The sequence below is a fragment of the Ornithorhynchus anatinus genome, chromosome 2, assembly GCF_004115215.2.
Source record: "Ornithorhynchus anatinus isolate Pmale09 chromosome 2, mOrnAna1.pri.v4, whole genome shotgun sequence".
Classification (NCBI taxonomy): Eukaryota; Metazoa; Chordata; class Mammalia; order Monotremata; family Ornithorhynchidae; genus Ornithorhynchus; species Ornithorhynchus anatinus.
In genome coordinates, this window is record NC_041729.1 from 147,555,418 (window position 1) to 147,576,965 (window position 21,548).

At 50.4% G+C, this 21,548-nt stretch overlaps 1 protein-coding gene across 2 annotated transcripts in view; it reads right to left on the reverse strand.

The window, feature by feature from the left end:
• The window catches only part of CPNE8 (copine 8), a 296,420-nt gene extending 279,347 nt beyond the window's left edge, over nt 1–17,073 (reverse strand). For both annotated transcript variants that reach the window (XM_029058426.1, XM_039911231.1), the window contains exon 1: nt 16,894–17,073. In XM_029058426.1, coding sequence (XP_028914259.1) covers nt 16,894–16,988 — 95 coding nt within the window. In that variant the 5' untranslated portion in view covers nt 16,989–17,073. The remainder of the gene's footprint in view (nt 1–16,893) is intronic.
• Nucleotides 17,074–21,548: the final 4,475 nt, after the last annotated feature.

The window sequence follows — 21,548 nt, forward strand, 5'->3', positions numbered from 1 at the left end:
TGTGTGACCTTGGGCAAATCACTTAACTTCTCTGTGCCTCAGTTACCTCATCTGTCAAATGGGGATTAAAAAACTGTGAGCCCCACGTGGGACAACCTGATCACCTTGTATCCCCCAGCGCTTAGAACAGTGCTTCGCACATAGTAAGCGCTTAACAAATACCACAATTTTTTTCTAATCCCGACTCCACCATGTGCCTGTTGTGTGACTTGGGCAAGCCACTTAACTTTTCTGTACCTCGGTTTCCTCGCCTATGAAATGGGGACTCAGTATCTGTTCTCCCTCCTACTTAGACTGTGAGCCTGATGAGAGACAGGGACTGTATCTGTCCTGATTAATCTGTATCTACATCAACACTTAGAACAGTGCTTGACACACAGTAGGTACTTAGCAAATATCATTTTAAAAACATCAAGAGCAATAATGTTAATATTAGAGGTATTTGTTAAGGATATATCTATATCAAGCACTGTTTTAACTCTGGAACAGAAAGCAGTGTGGCTTAGTGGAAAGAGCCCGGGCTCGGGAGTCAAAGGTCGTGGGTTCTAATCCCAGCTCCGTCACTTGTCTGCTGTGTGACTTTGGGCAAGCCACTTAACTTCTCTGGGCCTCATTTCCCTCACCTGTAAAATGGGGATGAATGTGGGACAACCTGATTAGGTTGCATCTACCCCAGTGCTTGGCACACAGTGAGTGCTTACAAAATACCATCGTTATTATTATTATATGAGATAATCATTTGGGACACAATCCTTGTCCCATACCTCTCAGGGGGAGGGAAGACAGGCACTGAATCCCCATTTTACAGATGAGGAAAGAGAGAGTTAATACGACTCGCCCAAAGTCAGCAGGCAACTGGAAGAATTAGGATTAGAACTCGGGTGCTCCTTCACTAGGCCATACTGCTTCTTCTCACAATAGCTACCGAGCACTGTCGAACAGGGAACAATCGAATCGAATGTGTAAACTCCATGTCATATAAACTGAGAAGCATCTCTCGCACTGGAGACCCAAACACAGTGCAAAGAAGTGCCAAACACTTAAAGTTCTTCTTAATTAAAATGATCGATTCCCAGGTATTATTACAGACTTCAGTGCCACTGCAATCTTAGGAAGAAGCGTTTGCCTACTGAGTTGAAGAGACAGGCAATATTGACTTTTTTTAATCGAGACATTTATGCATCAGATTATTTCAGTTCTTCAATTTTCTTAACATAACTTGCTGACATTTCCATCGTCTAAATAATTCTTAATTTTAATTTGTAAGGGATTTACAAGGGAATGCTTGAGGTGTGCAACAAACCTGAAATTCAGAAAATACAAAAAGCCTAAGAAAAGTGATTTGGTTACCGTGCCATGATAGAGAGAATCGGGTTCTGGGGCTGATGCAGAAAGATATGAGGTCAACTCTCATGTCTGCTGATAATGTTATGACAGGCACAAGCAATTCCATTAGTCTTTCTGTCCCTTAAATCTCCCTTTTAGCTGGTCTCACCTATCTGCTTCGTCCTGCTTAAATTTTCTCACGGCTAAGCGAGGCTTCATGGAGCACTTCAGCAAGTGAAGAAAGCTGAGAGTCGACACAATCAGTAAACAACAGCTGAAGTTCAAAGGAAACAAAACTAAGGATATACACTATCGGTGTGAAAATGTTTGCCAGTCACACATCGATCTCTTCAGCCAAACTCATACCCAAAACATCAAGGTAAAATAATTCGTTTCTCTCTGAAAAAAGTACCGTCAATGAAAATGCAATTTTTTTTATTACTATCTAAATTCTATCCTTTCAACAATACTGTATTTTAGTCAGCGTCACGATACTGAGAAGCACCACGGCCTAGAGGATAGAGAACGTTGTGGATAGAGAATGGTGAGCCCTGCACACAGTAAGTGCTCAGTAAATACGATTGAAGGAAAAAAAAAGAACGGGCCTGGGAGTCAGAAGGACCTGGATTCTAATCTCTGTTCCATCCCTTGTCTGCTGGGTGACGTTGGGCAAGTCACTTCTCTGTTCCTCTAGTTACCTCAGCTGTAAAATGGGGATTAAGACTGTGAGTCCCTTGTTGGACCTGGACTGTAGCCATACTGATAAATGTGTATCTACCCCAGCATTTAGTTCAGTGCCGGGCACATAGTACTTAAACACCGTCAAAAAAAGAAATTACCGTTCAAACGGAATAACCTTTCCATAATTTCTTCATGAAACGTGATCGTAATTGTGCCCAAATTAGATATGCTTGGCGTATTGAAGTCTGATGTAACAATCATTTGGCTTTTTGTGTTTGACTACACTATTCTAGGTGGCCACATACTGACAGCTTTGACACCTTGTACAGTATTAACGAACCATACTGCAGTTGTCCAGTAGACATAATATTCAGAAAGGAAACACTTGATGAGTTAAGTGATTTAGAACAAAACCTCATACCAGCCCTGTTTTCAAAAGCATAATTTCGAGGCAGGATGATTGATGCTTCTGTACCTGGGAAACAGCACAGGGATTCCTTTACTTTGCATAATCTCCGAAGTAGAAAAAAAGACTGGAAACCCAGAAACCGGGACAGCTTTCGGGAAAAGCTGATTTTTCTCCTACTGATCTGTACCTACTCCGCATTAACCGCTTTTGATGCCACATGTGATAATAATAACGATGGTATTTGTAAAGCACTTCCCAGGTGCCAGGCACTGTACTAAGCGCCGCGGTGGATCCGAGCAAATCGGGTTGGACACAGTCCCTGTCCAACGTGGGGCTCACAGTCTCAATCCCCATTTTACAGATTTTGAGAAGAAGCGTGGTTTAGTGGATACAGCCCGGGCTTGGGAGTCAAGAGTTGGAGAGTTCTAATCTCTGCTCCGCCACTTGTCAGCTGTGTGACTCTGGGCAAGTCACTTAACTTCTCTGTGCCTCAGTTACCTCACCTATAAAATGGGGATTAAGATTACCTCGTGTCTACCCCAGTGCTTAGAACAGTGCTTGGCACATAGTCAGCGCTTAACAAATACAATCATTATTATTACAGATGAAATAACTGACACGGAGAAGTGAAGTGAAGTGCCCAAGGTCACACAGCAGCATTAATAATGATGGCATTTGTTAAGCGCTATGTGCAAAGCACTGTTCTAAGCACTGGGGAGGATACAAGGTGATCAGGTTGTCCCATGTGGTGGAGCCGGTATTAGAACCCATGACCTTCTGACTCCCAGGCCCGTGTCCTATCCTCTACACCATGCTGCTTCGCGTGGTGTGCATGGTGTAGTTAATAATAACGTTGGTATTTGTTAAGCGCTTACTATGTGCAGAGCACTGTTCTAAGCGCTGGGGTAGATACAGGGTAATCAGGTTGTCCTACGTGAGGCTCACAGTTAATCCCCATTTTACAGATGAGGTAACTGAGGCCCAGAGAAGTTAAGTGACTTGCCCACGGTCACACAGCTGACAAGTGGCAGAGCCGGGATACGAACCCATGACCTCTCCCAAGCCAGGGCTCTTACCACTGAGCCACACTGCTTCTCAAGCCCATTGCGCTATATTTTAATGTAACCATTTTTTTTCCTGTGAATTCCATTTCACATGAAAACAGATTCCTTAAAAATCCCACTAGAACAAGGGGGAAAAAATGGACACCCAAAGGGATCCTAAGAGCCCACGTTACTGCCCTGAGCACTTCCTCACCCCAGCTAGAATCCTAGATGGCAAGGGAGTCAGTAGGAAGAGGGGAGAGGGGAAAGAGAAGGGAGGCATAGAAAGAAAGAAGAATATACAAGAGCTATAGGGACGTAGCCAATAATTCAGTTCCCTGGTATCCTCCAGAGAAGTTCTGTATTCCCACTATCTATGACCACACACATGGGGGGCATGGGAAGAGGGAGAGCACAGTGTTCTCTGGACTCAGTGCTCTAGAGTGGTATTGGCTATTTCCAATCAATCAATCCACTGTACTTATTGAGCACTTACTGTGTGCAGGGCATTGCATTAGGCGCTTGAAAGAGTACAGCCCAACAATATACAACAAATTTACCATCTTCCCACCATTTAGTTTCTCACTGAATATTCCTCAGCTTTATAAGCAGCAAGTAGCTTACACACACACACACACACACACACATATACAGCTCCACACACACCTCCACCCCCCCCACCCCAAGCCCTCCTACCCCAACCAACATTCAGGGGGACATCTAAAAAACCAGGCATACTTGTTGAAAAATTTGGGAATTTTCTGAGAAAACTGGTCTAAATGCAATAACGTGCTGGGAACGGTAAATTAAAAATGCTGCTGTGAGCACAAAAAGCAGGAACAAGGCTCGTCAGCCGGTGGACATACCCCTGTAGTAATCAGGATAAGGATTTGGGGAGTCAAAAAATATTATTTGGACAAATTGGGGAGCATTATTTTCAAATCTACAGTAAAACAGAGTTTAAATGTCTTAAAGTGTGACTTCTTTTGAACCAGGGTTGTATTATTTTTTTATTATTCTTACTGACTGCTCAAAACAGAGTGTGTATGTGTGTCTGGGAAGCTCACTGTCCTTTGTCTTGGAGGACATACGGTAACTGGTAGCAATAGCTTTCACCTTCGTAGCGAAAACTTCTAGAACTCAACATACTACATACATCCACCGAGAAGCAGCGTGGCCTAGTGGAGAGAGCAGGGGCCCGGGGGTCAGAAGGACCTGGGTTCTAGTCCCAGCCCGGTCACCTGTCTGCTGTGACACTGGGCAAGTCACCTTACTGCTCTGTGCCTCAGTTACCTCGTTGGGATAAAGAGGATTAAGACTGTGAGCCCCATTTGGGACTGAGACTATGTCTAACCTCGTTACCTTGTACTCATTCATTCATTCAATTGTATTTATTGGGCGCTTACTGTGTGCAGAGCACTGTACTCCCCATTCAGAACAGTGACTGGCACATAGTAAGTGCTAAACAAACACCATAAAACAAAACAAACAATTCATTCACTCGATAGTATTTATTGAGGGCTTACTAAGTGCACAGCACTGTACTAAGCGCTTGGAATGTACAATTCGGCAACAGATAGAGACAATCCCCGCCCAATGACGGGCTCACAGTCTAATCACAGGAAACAGATGGACAAAAACAAGACAACATAATCATGATAAATAGAATCAAAGGGATGTACACCTCATTCCAAAATAAATAGGGTAATAAAAATATATACAAATGAGCACAGTGCTGAGAAGAGGGGAAGGGAGAGGGAGAGGAGCAGAGGGAAAGGGGGCTTAGCTGAGGGAAGGGGAAGGGGGAGGGAGCAGAGGGATAAGGGGAGCTCAGTCTGGGAAGGCCTCTTGGAGGAGGTGAGCTCTAAGTAGGTTCAGTCCCCGTCAACACCTGAATAGATATATTAGCCGAAAAGTGAAAATGACTCCAGTTTCATCAAAGACCAGAGAGAATCCTGAAAAAAAGTCAATACTTCAATATTCTCTAAAATATTCTACCCAATACCAAAAGAAATTACCAACAAGAGAAGACAGAGATTTAGCTAATAATAATAATGGCATTTGTTAAGCGATTACTATGTGTCAAGCACCGTTCTAACCGCTGGGGGGGTACAAGGTAATCAGGTTGTCCCACATGGGGCTCATAGTCTTCATTCCCATTTTAATAATGTTGGCACTTGTTAAGCGCTTACAGTGTGCAGAGCTCTGTTCTAAGCACTGGGGTAGACACAGGGTAATCAGGTTGTCCCACGTGAGGCTCACAGTTAATCCCTGTTTTACAGATGAGGTAACTGAGGCACAGAGAAGTGAAGTGACTTGCCCAAAGTCACACAACAGACAAGTGGCGGAGCCGGGCTTAGAACTCATGACTTCTGACTCCCAAGCCCGGGCTCTTTCCACTGAGCTGCGCTGCTTAGCTTACTGAGAAAAATCATTAAGGCAATTAGCCTTAACAGAAACCTGGAGGTGACGGCATAGGGAGATCTAGAAACACGGAAGATGAGGAATCCTTGTGGTGTCTTTGCAGTAGTCCAAATATTTAGGAAAACCTTTTTAAGTAGCATGTGCTTTCCACGCTTCCATGTTTCTTAAAAAGGTTTTCCTAAATATTTGGACTACTGCAAAGACACCACAAGGATTCCCATCGCTGTCTTCGAGAGGAAAGACGACAGGTCAGACTACAAAAACTACAATGGCATATCCTTTTTATTATGATTCTGTTTAAGTGCTCACTGTGTCAAGCACTGTCCTAAGCACTGGGGTAGATAGATGCAAGCCAATCAGGTCAGACACAGAGCACATGAGACTCACAGTCCCAGTACGAGGGAGATCAGGTATTGAATCCCCATTTCACAGATGAGGAAACTGAGGCACAAAGAAGTTAAGTGACTTGCCTAAGGTCAAACAGCAGACGAGTCGCGGAGTGGGAACTGCAACTTAAGTCCTCTGACTCCCAGGCCCGTGCTCTTTCCGCTAAGCCACGCGGCTCCTCTGATTGATATTGATGGTATGAATCAATAGTATTTATTGATTCCTACTGTGTGCAGAGCAACGTACTAAGTACTTGAAAAATACAATGGAATTTGTGGACATTTTTATTCATGCCCTCAAAGATACTGCAATCTAGTAGGGAAGGCAGACTGTAAAATAAATCACAGATAGGAGGAAGAAGAAAGAGGGATACATAGACGAGTGAGGGCTTAAGTAATATGGTGCATAAGTTATAATAATATTGGTATCTGTTAAGCGCTTACTATGTGCAGAGCACTGTTCTAAGCGCTGGGGTAGACACAGGGGAATCAGGTTGCCCCACGTGGGGCTCACAGTCTTAAGCCCCATTTTACAGATGAGGTAACTGAGGCACAGAGAAGTGAAGTGACCTGCCCACAGTCACGCAGCTGACAATTGGCAGAGCCGGGATTCGAACCCATGACCTCTGACTCCAAAGCCCGGGCTCTTTCCACACCGAGCCACGCTGCTAGTTATGAACCAAAATGCTACTGGAGGCTCACTCATTTATTCCATCGTGTTTACTGAGTGCTCATTTTATGCCACGGATGTGAATATTTAAGGGCTCCGGTGGCATAGAAGTGCTAAAGAGGCCACAGAAAGGGATATAAGCAGCGTGGCTCAGTGGAAAGAGCAAGAGCTTTGGAGTCAGAGGTCATGGGTTCGAATCCCGGCTCTGCCACTTGTCAGCTGCGTGACTGTGGGCAAGTCACTTCACTTCTCCGTGCCTCATTTACCTCATCTGTAAAATGGGGATTAAGACTGTGAGCCCCACGTGGGACAACCCGATTCCCCTGTGTCTACCCCAGCGCTTAGAACAGTGCTCTGCACATAGTAAGCGCTTAACAAATACCAACATTATTATTATATAAGCAAGGGGGATGAGAAATGAATGAGGGAAAGCCTCATGAAGGACGTGTGAGTGCAGAAGGGCCTGGTGGTTGAATTCCCGACTGGGGGAGAGTGTGAGCAGGAGATCAGGAGTGGGAGAGATGAGGTCAAGAGAAGGTCGGCTTAAGAAGAATGAAGCATGCGATCTGGGGTGTAATGGCAGGAAAGAGTGGAAACACAGGAGGGATAGAGGAGATTCAGTGCCTTGAAGCTAAGGGCCTGGAGTTCCTCCACGCAGAGAGGAATGGGAAACCATTGGAGGTTTTTAAGGAGGGGAGAGAGATGTGCAGATTGGCATGCTAGAAATCCCATCTGAGCAGAAGAGTGAAGTATGGACCGGAGAGGGGAGAAACTGGAGGCGGGGAGGTCGGCCAAGAATCCGATGCAGGACTGAAGATAGAATATCTTCAGTGAGAAGCAGCGTGGCTTAGTAGAAAAGGCACGGGCTTGGGAGTCAGAGGTCGTGGGTTCCTATCCCGGCTCCGCCACTTGTCACCTGTGTGACTTTGGGCAAGTCACTCAACATCTCTGTGCCTCAGTTACCTCATCTGTAAAATGGGGATAAAGGCTGTGAGCCCCACGTGGGGCAACCTGATGACCTTGCATCTACCCCAGCGCTTAGAACAGTCTCTGGCACATAGTAAGGGCTTAACAGATACCGTCGTCGTCATTATTATTATTATGAATATGACAAGTCCCTGGACCAATGGAGTGGCAATTTGGATGGAGAGAAAGGGGTAGAGTCTGGAAATGTCGTAGAGGAAGAAGGGAGAGGATTTGGCAAAAGACTGAATCGGGGGTCTGAAGAATTCTAAAGCTATGAGTCTCCCGGGATCCCGGAAAACCCTACATACAACGGAAGATCTTCTCTGGCATCGTGAAATCTAAGGCAGTCCTGGAATTCTGTATCCCACTGTCAAATAATAAAATAGTAGTCAAGAAAGTAGAGCATCCAGTCGAGGAGGCCAGAATATTCTCTGGAGACTATAACAGTGGGGCAGCAATGAGGAAATAGGTTCTGACCAAAATGGAGATTTAATGATTGTTGTGGTGTCTGTTAAGCGCTTACTATGTGCCAAACGCTGTACTGAGAGCCGGGGTGATACAAGTAAATCGGGTTGGACCCAGTCCCTGTCCCACAAGGGCTCATAGTCTCATTCCCCATTTTACCGGTGAGGGAACCGAGGCCCAGAGAAGTGAAGTGACTTTATGTGGCGGAGCCGGGATTAGAACCCGTGACCTTCCGATTCCCAGGCCTGTGCTCTATCCACTAAGCCATGCTGCTTCTCTGGTCAGGTTTACAGAGCTGTAGTGCGGGGCAAGTTTTACGGTAGTTCATTCATTTACTCATTCAATAGCATTTATTGAGCGCTTACTATGTGCAGAGCACTGTACTAGGCGCTTGGAATATACAATTTGGGAACAGATAGAGACAATCCCTGCCCAATGACTGGCTTACATCTAATCGAGGAGTTGCGAGGCCTGGAACGTCACAGTGACATCTGACTGACAAATGCCTCTGGTATCACTGTCAGGCCATACTTGACATCAAGTGGCAAGATAAGATCAAAACCCAGAAATCCTGGAACCAACTCTGTCTACTGGCATTGAAGTTAAACCCATGTAAAAAAAAAAAAAAGCTTCACTAGACGGGGCATGTGGGGAAAAAAAAAAAAATCCCTCAATAATATTTACTGAGTTCCTAACTGTGGGGAAGACACTAAACGTAGTTTGGAGATAATAGACAGCTGCTGTATAAGAGTTGAAATTGTGCAACTGTAAACAACGGGAGGCACCAGAAATGTTTTAAGGATAAAATTAAGCCTCAGTTAATATGGCATCATGGCTCCAAGACGGGGACATTCTCCTTCTGACTGTGGGTCCCAGGTGCGACAGGTGTGAGCCTCGTGCCTGATCTGATTCTCTTTTATCTAACCCAGTGCTTATACAGCATATTTGGCACATAGAAAGCAGCCTGGCCTAGGAGAAGCAGCAAAGCTCGGTGGATAGAACCTGGGTTCTAATCCCGTCTCCACCACGTGTCTGCTGTGTGACCCTGGGCAAGTCACTTCACTCTTCCTCAGTGACCTCATCTGTGAACTGGGGATTAAAACTATGAGCCCCATATGGGACATGGACTGTGTCTAACCTGATGACCTTGAATCTCCCCCAGCACTAAGCACAATGATTGGGTCATAGTAAGTGCCTAACAGCATAGAAAAATTGAAAGCAGCTAATACCACACCATAATTATTAAGTGTAGGAAACAGGAGATCAAGGCACACGGGAATCAAGGAGAGGCTCCATAAGCAAGAGAAGAGACTGAAATAACTGAAATAAAGCTCAAAGTCTGAAAATGTCAAAACTGAAATGACGCGAAATTCGGCAAACAAAAAACCAAGGATGACCCACGAATGCACGGCGTGGTTGGGACCACTGGTCCTATGCTACTCTTCCATTCATTCATTCATTCATTCAATAGTATTTATTGAGCGCTTACTATGTGCAGAGCACTGTACTAAGCGCTTGGGATGAACAAGTCGGCAACAGATAGAGACGGTCCCTGCCGTCTGACGGGCTTACGGTCTAATCGGGGGAGACGGACAGACAAGAACAATGGCACTAAACAGCGTCAAGGGGAAGAACATCTCGTAAAAACCAATGGCAACTAAATAGAATCGAGGCGATGTACAATTCATTAACAAAATAAATAGGGTAACGAAAATATATACAGTCGAGCGGACGGGTACGGTGCTGTGGGGATGGGAAGGGAGAGGTGGAGGAGCAGAGGGAAAAGGGGAAAATGAGGCTTTAGCTGCGGAGAGGTAAAGGGGGGATGGCAGAGGGAGTAGAGGGGGAAGAGGAGCTCAGACTGGGAAGGCCTCTTGGAGGAGGTGATTTTTAAGTAAGGTTTTGAAGAGGGAAAGAGAATCAGTTTGGCGGAGGTGAGGAGGGAGGGCGTTCCGGGACCGCGGGAGGACGTGACCCGGGGGTCGACGGCGGGATGGGCGAGACCGAGGGACGGCGAGGAGGTGGGGGGCGGAGGAGCGGAGCGTGCGGGGTGGGCGGTAGAAAGAGAGAAGGGAGGAGAGGTAGGAAGGGGCAAGGTGATGGAGAGCCTCGAAGCCTAGAGTGAGGAGTTTTTGTTTGGAGCGGAGGTCGATAGGCAACCACTGGAGTTGTTTAAGAAGGGGAGTGACAGGCCCAGATCGTTTCTGCAGGAAGATGAGCCGGGCAGCGGAGTGAAGAACACTCCGCTTCCAGACACACACACACACAGATACACACCTATGGTGAACTTCCACAATGGTGGCATTTTCTCCAAATGCAAACAACTATATTTCCACATGCTAACAGAGAGTGAGTTGGGTACATCATGCTGACCAAACTGTCTTTGAGCACCCTGGTTCATCCTTCTTGCAGATGGCAATCACACAAGCAGTAGACGCACACAACTTGGGTTCACATTTTCAGGTTTGAGCAGGAGGTCTTCATCCCGTAAGTGTAACGCGATACTGTGTCCGATTAAACAGACGACACTATTCGAGACGCAATCGATGCTGAAACTTCAGAGATTGGTTCAACTCACTCCAGAGTTCTTGGGCCAGTGGACAGAGATCTGAGACCTGATTCCATCCGGTCACGACTCTCAGGGACAGTGTCAGGGACACCAACTTTCTGGGGCTACAATGGATCACAGTTCCCAAGGGATCAGAAGCGTTAGCTTCCTCACCACTCCTTTTGGGGCAGGAAGGCTAACCGTAGACACCCGGCCCCACCTTAAATAAGAGTTATTAGCTAACGCTTTGTCGCTCACCCAATTTTCGTAATCTCTAATATCCTGCTAGGGTTTGAGTCTCTTAGCAAGACTGGAAGAGAAAGGAGACCTCCCAGAAACAGAAATCAGTTCAATCCTTAATCAATCCAATTTACTGGGCACTCACCTCCCCCCTGCCCTTCAGCATTTACGTACAGACCCGCAATTTATTTATATTCATATCTGCTCCCCCTCCCCAGACTGTAAAACCGTTGTGGGCAGGGAACCTGCGATTAAGAAACGGTCGAAAGTACAGAGACCGTCACGGTTGGGGGACTAGAGGGTGACTTTCCTAACACGGGGTTCTTTGAGAAGAGATCACCTGTCTGGTGGTGAAATGACAAGGCTCAATAAAACACTGATAGATGAAGGAATGACTGTAGAGATAGAGATCGAAGGTGAGGCCAGAACTAATGTTGAAAGAAGAATCTGGCCTGGAAGCCTGACTACATCTGAATGGGGCACCGTGGGTTAGGGCACTGAACTGTAGCCTAGAGGGCAGGGCCAGCGCAGATGTTGAAATTCTCTGAAGGTGGATAGAAGGAATTGCTTATGGGCTGTCTCTTCTACCTTCCCATCCTGGCTACGCTGAACTGATAAAGATGGAAACGTGCGGAGCATCCCCACGAATGGAAACTCATGGAAATCTAAAATTTAGTCAGTGAGACGGAAAACTAGGTTTCATCTGCAGATTAAAGGGAATCAAATTCTCCAAATATCATGAACGCTAAACAGAAAGAAATGCAGAAAGAATAGCTCAGTGGGACGATTCAAAAGATTCCTGAGGATGGATTACCCAATATTGCCTATAATTCTTCCAAAGGAATAAAATCTCTTCGCTGCAGTGGATGGAATGAATCTGTAAAACCTATCAGTGATGTCCAAGATCAGGGAGGCATTCTCCGTAGGAATAGTAGGGGTTGTACCACTTTTCTTGAATGAAATGGAAATAAATGGCACCTCACAGTCTCTCTCTCACCCGTTAACTAGACGATATGATTATATTTTACTACTAATGATAAATATTCAATGCCACAATCTCTTAAACGGTATACAGGACACAGAACTAGTTAATGATCAAGCTGTTCTGACAACTGATAACCTCATCTTTCTTACGATTGAGAAACGAAGTCATAAAAACTATTGTGCAATAAAGCTAGGGGCAGAGGAAATAAAGGCTTGTTACATCATGCTTTTCTTTTTCCTGCCTCTTTAAAGAAAAAAAAATAGGGCCTACCGATACTCCAAAATTTTGATGTTGTCTACTGCTCTACCGTTTGTTCTTCAATCTTGTATCATTGCAAAGTAGTTCCCTCCCCCCCGCCAACCCCAATTCAGCCGATAATTAGGATCTGGCCCAAAGTTTATGAAACAGAAGTAGCGGAGGATTTAGCACAGAAAAACAGGAAACAACTGTGACACATCCACTTGAATAGTTCCCATACAAGTATTTCCGAGAAAGGTTCATATTACTCTGGATCTGTCCCAAACTGAAAATTTCCCCCTAAACTCGGGAAATAGAGTAAGATGAGTGAGGAAGAATGGGGAAGAGGAAAGCAGAAGGGGAGAGTTTCTGGGGGTCCTTTACAGCTCCTTTTACTCTAACCATAATTACCTTTCTCCCCAAAAGTACAGGGGACAGAGAAATACCAACACTGCTTTGCCTGGGAGAATCCATCCTCTTGGGCAAATTAGATTGGGAAATCACCAATCCTCATTTCATTTCCCACGCTGGGAATTTCCAATCCTGAAGAGAGAGGCAGAGGAATGAGGATCCAGGGTATCGACCGGTGACCCCCTCCTCGTTCTCTGGGTCAGTAGCGTGGAACTACTATCGTTCGCCTACAACTTTTCATACAATTCAAAAGGCCCCTCTCCCACGGATCTTAGATTTCATTTGAGGAAGTCCCTTTTTCCTAAGTCACAAATACCTCTGAAAGAAAGAATTAACCTAGATACTCAAGCATTTTGACCCCGAAGACTCAGTTTCTTGGCAACAGAAACTGAGGAGCCTCAAGAAAGATTTGATATTTTTAAGAGAGAAAAAGAAGAGAAACCCAAGTGCCGAGACACGAAAGCAAACGAGGACGTAAGACCAACAATTCCGAGTCGTCTTCGGCTACCGACAAACTGACAAAATAAACCTTGAACTCGGGAGGACTCTAAAACATTTCCAGCTAACAGATCTCTGAGCACGCCAGTGAGAGTGGCCGAGTCCAGGATTTGGTGCAGACGATAAGATTAACTGAAAAAAAGTTATACTTTCTACTGCTCAAGAGAGAACAGGGGGAGGAACGCTGAAGCGGCTCCTCCTCTGTAGGTCTTTTCTTAAGACAGTTGGACGTCTGACTTCTGGGAGCCTGCACAATTGGCGAAGAACTCTAGAAAAGTCACGCGTTTCAAAAATATTCAGCTCCGAGTAACATCCGCATGTAGAGAAAACATCTGCCTCCGTGCTCTTTGACAAGTTTCCTAGGAAAAAAAATCCCAGGAGCGGGATCTAACAGCCTATGACGAGGAATCCCAGGAATCTTTTTTAGATTCGACTGGAGTGTCGAGAGGGTGGTCGAACGAGAGATTAACATCCTCTCGGGTTAAATTTCCAAATGTGTGTTCACACGGAGTCGATTCCACTGGGAGCAGCCTGGACGTGCATCGCTCGACAAGCATCATCTTCGGGAGCCCGTTCGGGAAGCCGGCCTTTTACTACACCCCCTCCCCTAATCTCCTGGGACACGACTTTTCCCGGTTGATATACTCTTTGGAAACTCGAGGGCCAGGAAAAGACCAGGTTCGGGGCGGGCTGTGGAGCAAAAGGCAGCCGCGGGGAGGATGCCGAAGGCATCCCGGCGGATCGGGAGGAACCGCACGAATGCCCGGCGGGAGGCCCGGGTGATGGGGACGAGGCCTGGCCTCGTGGCAAGAGCCTTGGGAGTCGGAGGTCGTGGGTTCGAATCCCCACTCCGCCACCTGTCTGCCGTGTGGCCTCGGGCAAGTCGCTTCGCTCCCCTGAGCCTCAATTCCCTCATTTGGAAAATGGGGATGAAAGCCGGGAGCCCCACGTGGGACCGCCTGATTAGCCTGCATCTACCCCAGCACTTGGAACAGTGCTCGGCACGTAGTAAGGGCTTAGCAAATACCGTCTTTATAATGACAGTAATAATACTGAGCTCCTGGGAGGGGAGGTTGGAACAACAAATAGAGAGACGCCTGCCCACAACCACAATCTGGAGGGGAGGAGAGGGCGGGGCAGGGCAGGGCAGGGCAGAGCCGGGTCAGGAAACCTTTTGGCCGCTGGATGACCAGGGCCAAGTCACTTCACCTCTCTGAGCCTCAGTTCCATCATCTGTAAACTGGGGGTTAAGACTGTGAGCCCCACGTGGAACAGGGACAGACTTGCTTGTAATCCAAGCCAGCGCTCAGAATAGTGAGCCCGTTGTTGGGTAAGGATTGCCTCTCTCTGCTCCCTGAATGTACTTTCCAAGCGCTTAGTACAGCGCTCTGCACACAGTCAGCGCTGAATTAAATACAAATGAATGAACAGTGCTGGGCACCTAGTGAGCGCTTAACAAGTACAATTATCATTATCAACAAATATCATCATTAATAATCAGCATCCTTCTCGGCATGCCTCTTCCTTCACCTCCTCTTCCTCTCCTTCCTTCTCCTCCCCCTTTTCCTCTCCCTCCTCCTTCTCCTCCTCCTCCTCCTTTTCCTCTCCCTCATCCTCCATCTCCTCTCCCTCCCCTCCTCCCCCTCCACCTTTCTCATCCTCCTCCTCCCCCTACTCTCTCTTTTCCTCTCCCTCCTCCTCCTCCTCCTCTTTTTTTTGCCTCTTCCTCCTTCTCTTTCTCCTCCTCCTTTCTCCACTTCCTTTTCCTCCTCCTCCTTGTCCTTTTCCTCCTCCTCCTCCTCTTCTTTCTTTTTCTCCTCTTCTTCCTCCTTATTTCACCTCCTCCTCTTTCTCCTCTTCTTCCTTCACCTCCTCTTTCTCTTCCTCTTCTTCATTCTCTTCCTCCTTATTTCACCTCCTCCTCTTTCTCCTCTTCTTCCTTCACTCTCTTTTCCTCCTCCTCCTCTTTCTCTTCCTCTTCTTCATTCTCTTTCTCCTCCTCGTCTTCCTCCTTATTTCACCTCCTCCTTCTCTTTCTCCTCCTCCTCTTCTTCCTCCTCCTTATTTCACCTCCTCCTCCTTCTCCTCTTCCTCCTTATTTCACCTCCTCCTCCTTCTCTTTCTCCTCCTCCTCCTCCTCTTCCTCCTTATTTCACCTCCTCCTCCTTCTCTTTCTCCTCCTCTTCTTCCTTCACTTTCTTCTCCTCCTCCTCCTTCTCTTCTTTTTCTCCCCCTCCGTATTTCCCCTCCTCCTCCTCCTCCTCCTCTCTCTTTCTCTTCTTCTTCCTTCTCTTTCTCCTCTTCTTCCTCCTTATTTCACCTCCTCCTCTTTCTCCTCTTCTTCTTTTGCTTCCTCCTCCTCCTCCTCCTTTTCTTTTTCTCCCCCTCCGTATTTCCCCTCCTCCTCCTCCTCCTCCTCCCTCTTTCTCTTCTTCTTCCTTCTCTTTCTCCTCTTCTTTTTCTCCTTATTTCACCTCCTCCTCCTCGCTCCTCCTCTTCTTCCTTCACTTTCTCCTCCTCCTCCTCCTTCCCCCCCTTTCTCTTCTTCTTCCTTCTCTTTCTCCTCTTCTTCCTCCGTATTTCCCCTCCTCTTCCTTCTCTTTTTCTTCCTCCTCCCCCCCCCCCCCACCTCCTCCTGCCCTCCCCGCTGCCCTTGGCCGACCATCCCCAGCCCCTTTCCCGTCGGGGCTCCGAGCCAAGGGTGCGGGGCTCTGGGCCCGCTGAGTCACAAGCCCAACGGGCCACTTTGGCGGGGCTCGAATCTCGGTGGGTGGGGACAAGGAGGCGAAAGGGTCGGGGCTGCGGCCCGCCGGGACCCCCGGCCCCCAGCCCCGTCCTCAGCGCTTAGCGCAGCCCCCCCCCCCTCCCTCCCCGTGCACTGCCCACCGGGTCCTGAGTTCTAATCCCTCCCCGATGAGACCGGGAGCCCGTCCCCGGGCAGGGAACCGTCTCTGCCGCCGCACTGTCCATCCCGAGCGCTCAGCACAGTGCTCCGCACCTAGTCGGAGCTCAACCCCTACGACCCCAAGGGGGAAGGCACCCGGCTCCGCCCCCCGGCCGGCTCGCTTCGCCTCTCCGGGCCTCGGTGACCTCGTCGGGAAGATGGGACCGCTCAGCCCCGCGCGGGACGAGTGCAAGCCCTGAGCGTGCTGCTTCGCACAGAGGGAGCGCTCCGGCGATACGATCGAATGAAAGGATGAACCAACTGGTCCCCAGCGCTTAGGAGAGGGGTTGCCACATAGGGAGGGATGGACAGACGCCAGGACGAGGAGGGGGAGGAGAGGGAGGAGGACGACGAGCGACCGGTCCTGGGGGGGGGGAGGGGGGGACCCGGTCCGGGGGGATGGATGGGGAGAAGCGTCCGGTCCTGGGGGGGGGGGCGGACCGGTCCGGGGGGATGGACGGGGATGGAGGCGTCCGGTCCTGGGGGGGGGCGGACCGGTCCGGGGGGATGGACGGGGATGGAGGCGTCCGGTCCTGGGGGGGGCGGACCGGTCCGCGGGGATGGACGGGGATGGAGGCGTCCGGTCCTGGGGGGGGGGGGGGGGGGGGCACCGGTCCCGGGGGAGGGTCCCGGGGGATGGAGGCGGAGAGGGGCGCTCACCTGCACGACACGGACACCTCCACCCTGGTGGCGGGGATGGCGGCGCTGAGCGGGGTGAAGTGAGCGGGGGCGGTGGCCCCGAAGCGGCCGTCCATGCCGACCCCCGAGCGCTCCCCCGCTCGCTCCCGGACCCCGGCTCCGCCGGACTGACGCCGGGCCGGGCCGGGCCGGGGGGAAGGGAAGGGAGAGGGAAGGGAAGGGAAGGGTAGGGAAGGGAAGGGGACGCCGCCCGGGGGGCGGGGCCCGGGGGCAGGGGCGGGGCCGGGACCGAGGGGGCGGGGTTGGGAAAGGGGGCGGGGCCTGTCGGAAAAGAGCGTCGGTAGCTCTTAATAATAAGGTCGGTATTTGTTAAGCGCCTACTATAATGAGGATAATGCGGGTATTTGTTAAGCGCTTACTATGTGCACAGCACTGTTCTAAGCGCTGGGGGGGAGAAGCAGCGTGGCTCACTGGCAAGAGCCCGGGCTTTGGAGGCAGAGGTCATGGGTTCGAACCCCAGCTCTGCCACTTCCCCAGCTGGGTGACTTTGGGCAAGTCACTTCACTTCTCGGTGCCTCAGTTCCCTCATCTGTGAAATGGGGATGCAGACTGGGCGCCCCACGTGGGACAACCTGATTCCCCTGGGTCTACCCCCAGCGCTTAGAACAGCGGAGGAAGGGGCGGGGCCTGGAGGAAGGGAGGGGGGCGGGCTCCGGGGAAGGGACGGGGCTAGAACGGGGGTGGGGCCTGCTGGAAGAGGGAGTTGGGGGGCCCAGGGGGAGGAGGGGCCCGCGGGGAGGGGGCGGGGCCCCGGAAAAGGGCGGGGCCTGTGAGAACGCCGTCCTCTGATTGGGCGAGGCCCGCGGGGCGGGGCCTGTGAGGGGGAAGGGCCTGTGGGGGCGGGGCCTGTGAGGGGGCGGGGCCTGTGAGAACGCGGCCCTGTGATTGGGCGAGGCCGGCGGGGCCTGTGATGGGGGGCTGTGAGTGGGCGGAGCCCGGGGGCGGGGCGGGGCTTGTGAGAACGCGCCCCTGTGATTGGGCGGGGCGGGGCCGGCGGGGCGGGGGCTGGGAGTGGGCGGGGGCTGGGAGTGGGCGGGGGCTGGGAGTGGGCGGGGCCCGTGGCGGGGCGGGGCCTGTGAGAAGGCGGCCCTGTGATTGGGCGAGACCGGCGGGGCGGGGCCCGTGATTGGGCGGGGGCTGTGGGGGGGCGGGGCGGGGCGGGGCGGGGGCGGAGGAGGAGCGCGGGGAACCTCACCCATGCCGTTCCCGCGCGGTACCGACGGCCCTCCCTCCGCAACCTCTGCCTCTCTGCTCGGCCCTCTGCTAAGCGCTGCGGGAGCCCAACGGTGCTCTTTGTTAAGCGCTTACCATGGCACAAACCCTCTTCGAAGCACCGGGGCAATAAGAATGTAATAAGAATAATGATAACGGTAATAATAATAATAATGGCGTTTTTTAGCGCTATGTGCAGAGCACTGTGCTAAGCGCTGGGGAGGCTACATTCCCCTCCTTATTTTGTTCAGGAGATGTACATCGCCTCGATTCTATTTAGTTGCCATTGTTTTTACGAGATGTTCTTCCCCTGGACTCTATTTATGGCCATCGTTCTTGTCCGTCTCCCTCAATTAGACCGTAAGCCCGACAAACGGCAGGGCCCGTCCCTATCCGTTGCCGACTTGTCCATTCCAAGCGCTCAGTCCGGCGCTCTGCACAGAGTAAGCGCTCCATAAATACTTTCGAATGAATATTGAATACAAGATGATCAGGTTGCCCCCCCGTGAGGCTCCCAGTCTTCATCCCCATTTTACAGATGAGGTCACTGAGGCCCGGAGAAGTGAAGTGACTTGCCCACAGTCGCCCAGCTGACAAGGGGCAGAGCCGGGATTCGAACCCATGACCCCTGACTCCCAAGCCCACTGAGCCACGCTGCTTCCCTGACTGGTGAAGCCCAGAGGCCTTCAGTGACCCCCGGGGGGTGGCGACCACCTCAATCAATCAATCAATCAATCAATCAATCAATGGTATTTATGTCTCTTTCTGTTGCCGACTTGTTCATTCCAAGCGCTTAGTACGGTGCTCTGCGCACGGTAAGCGCTCAATAGATACTATTGAATAGATACCACTGAAGGAATGCCAGGCGCAGTATTTATCGGGCGCTCACTGTGCGCAAAACACCGTACTAAACGCTCGGGAGAGTACAATACAACAGAGTTGGTAAGCACGTTCGACTTATGAGCTTGGCACGTAGTAAAGCGCTTAACAAATACCATTACGGTTTTCATTATCATTCTATATTTGTCACTTCTGTGGATGTTCCTGTGGCCGACTTGTCCATTCCAAGCGCTTAGTACGGTGCTCTGCACATAGGGAGCGCTCAATAAATACTACTGAATGAATGTTTGCACTTTATTCATATTAATGGCCGTCTCCGCTCCTCTAAAAATAATGATGATAATGATGGCATTTGTTAAGCGCTTGCTACGTGCAAAGCACCGTTCTAAGCTCTGCGGGGAGATACAAGGTGATCGGGTCGTCCCACGTGGGGCTCACAGGCTTCATCCCCATTTTCCAGATGAGGGAACTGAGGCACAGAGAAGTGACTTGCCCGAGGTCACCCAGCTGACGAGCGGCGGAGCCGGGATTCGAACCCATGACCTCCGACTCCCAAGCCCGGCCTCTTGCCACTGAGCCACGCCGCTTCGCGTTGGGGGCAGGGAATGTGGCCGTTCATCGTTGTGTCGTGCTTTCCCGAGCGCTTAGTGCAGGGCTTTGCGCACAGTAAGCGCTCAGTAAGTACAGCTGAATGAGTTCCCTGCCCACAGTGGACTTGGTACGTAGTAAGCAAAGAGCCCGGGCCTGGGAGTCAGAGGCCCTGGGTTCTAATCCCGCCTCTGCCACCTACCTGCTACGTGACCTTGGCAACTCACTTCAATTCTCTGTGCCTCAGTCGCCTCCTCTACAAAAAGTCGATTTTTGTCTCCCCTGTGTCCCTCGCCGGGGACGGAGACAGGCGGCCAAACCGGAGCCGCGGGGAACCGCGGCCTGACTGGACGCCAACTGGGCCTGGCTAACAGGAGCCTCCTGGAACAACAGTATGATAATACTAATGATCGACAACAATAATTCTGGTATCCTGGTATTTGTTAAGCGCTTACTATGTGTCAGGCATTGTATTAAGCGCTGGGCTGGTTACAAGCAAATCGGGTTGGACCCAATCCCTGTCCCACGTGGGGCTCCCGGTCTCAATCTCCAGGTGCGATTCGAACTCAGGGCCTCTGATTCCCAGGCCCGGGCTCTTTGCTTACTAAGTACCAAGTTCACTGTACGTGGCTCAGTGGAAAGAGCTTGGGCTCGGGAGTCAGAGGTCGTGGGTTCGATTCCCGGCTCTGCCCCTTGTCAGCTGTGTGACCCTGGGCAAGTCCACTTCTCTGGGCCTCGGTGGCCTCATCGGTAAAATGGGGATTCAGACTGTGAGCCTCACGTGGGCCGACCTGACGACCCCGTATCTCCCCCAGCGCTTAGAGCAGTGCTCTGCACGGAGTAAGCGCTTAACAAATACCAACGTTATGAAACAGCCACATTCCCTGCCCGCAACGAGAAGCGGCGTGGCTCAGTGGAAAGAGCCCGGGCTCGGGAGTCAGAGGTCATGGGTTTGAATCCCGGCTCTGCCGCTTGCCAGCCGTGTGACCGTGAGCAAGTCACTTCACTTCTCTGTGCCGCAGTGACCTCATCGGGAAAATGGGGATTAAGACCGTGAGCCTCACGTGGGACGACCTGATGACCCTGTAAATCTACCCCAGCGCTTAGAACAGTGCTCCGCGTATCGTAAGCGCTTAACGAATACCGACATCATTATTATTATCATCCCCATTTTACAGACGAGGAAACCCAGGCCCAGAGAGGCCAAGTGACTCCCCAAGGTCACACAGCGGATAAGTGGCCTAGTCAGAATTAGAAACGATGATCATTACTACAATATAATAATATAAATAATTATACGATGATATATAGTTATATTCATTCATTCATTCAATAGTATTTACTGAGCGCTGACTATGTGCAGAGCACTGTTCTAAGCGCCGGGGGAGAGACAGGGGAATCAGGTTGTCCCACGTGGGGCTCACAGTCTTCATCCCCATTTTACAGATGAGGGAACTGAGGCCCAGAGAAGTGAAGTGACTCGCCCACAGTCTCACAGCTGACGAGTGGCAGAGCAGGGATTCGAACTCATGACCTCTGACTCCCAAGCCCGTGCTCTTTCCACTGAGCCACGCTGCTTCTCTAACACTTGCCCCCGGGTGACCCAGCCCCACCTGCCCCTGGATGATCCCCCCTCCACCCCCCTCCCCCCCCCCCCCAGCCCTTCCGTCCACCCTTTGTCCGTCCGTCCCTCCCCGAACCCTCCGGAGACCCCCCAGACCAGGAGGTCGGCCACTCTCCCACCCGGGCATCGGGAACGCCCGCTGCCAGGCCTGAAGACCAGAGGCTCGGAACGATATCTCCTCCTCCACACTGGAAGCCAGCTGGTTCAGTGGCAAGAGCCCGGGCTGGGGAGTCGGAGGTCACGGATTCGAATCCCTGCTCTGCCCCTTGTCAGCTGTGTGACTGTGGGCAAATCACTTCTCTGTGCCTCAGTTCCCTCATCTGTCAAATGGGGATTAACCGTGAGCCTCACG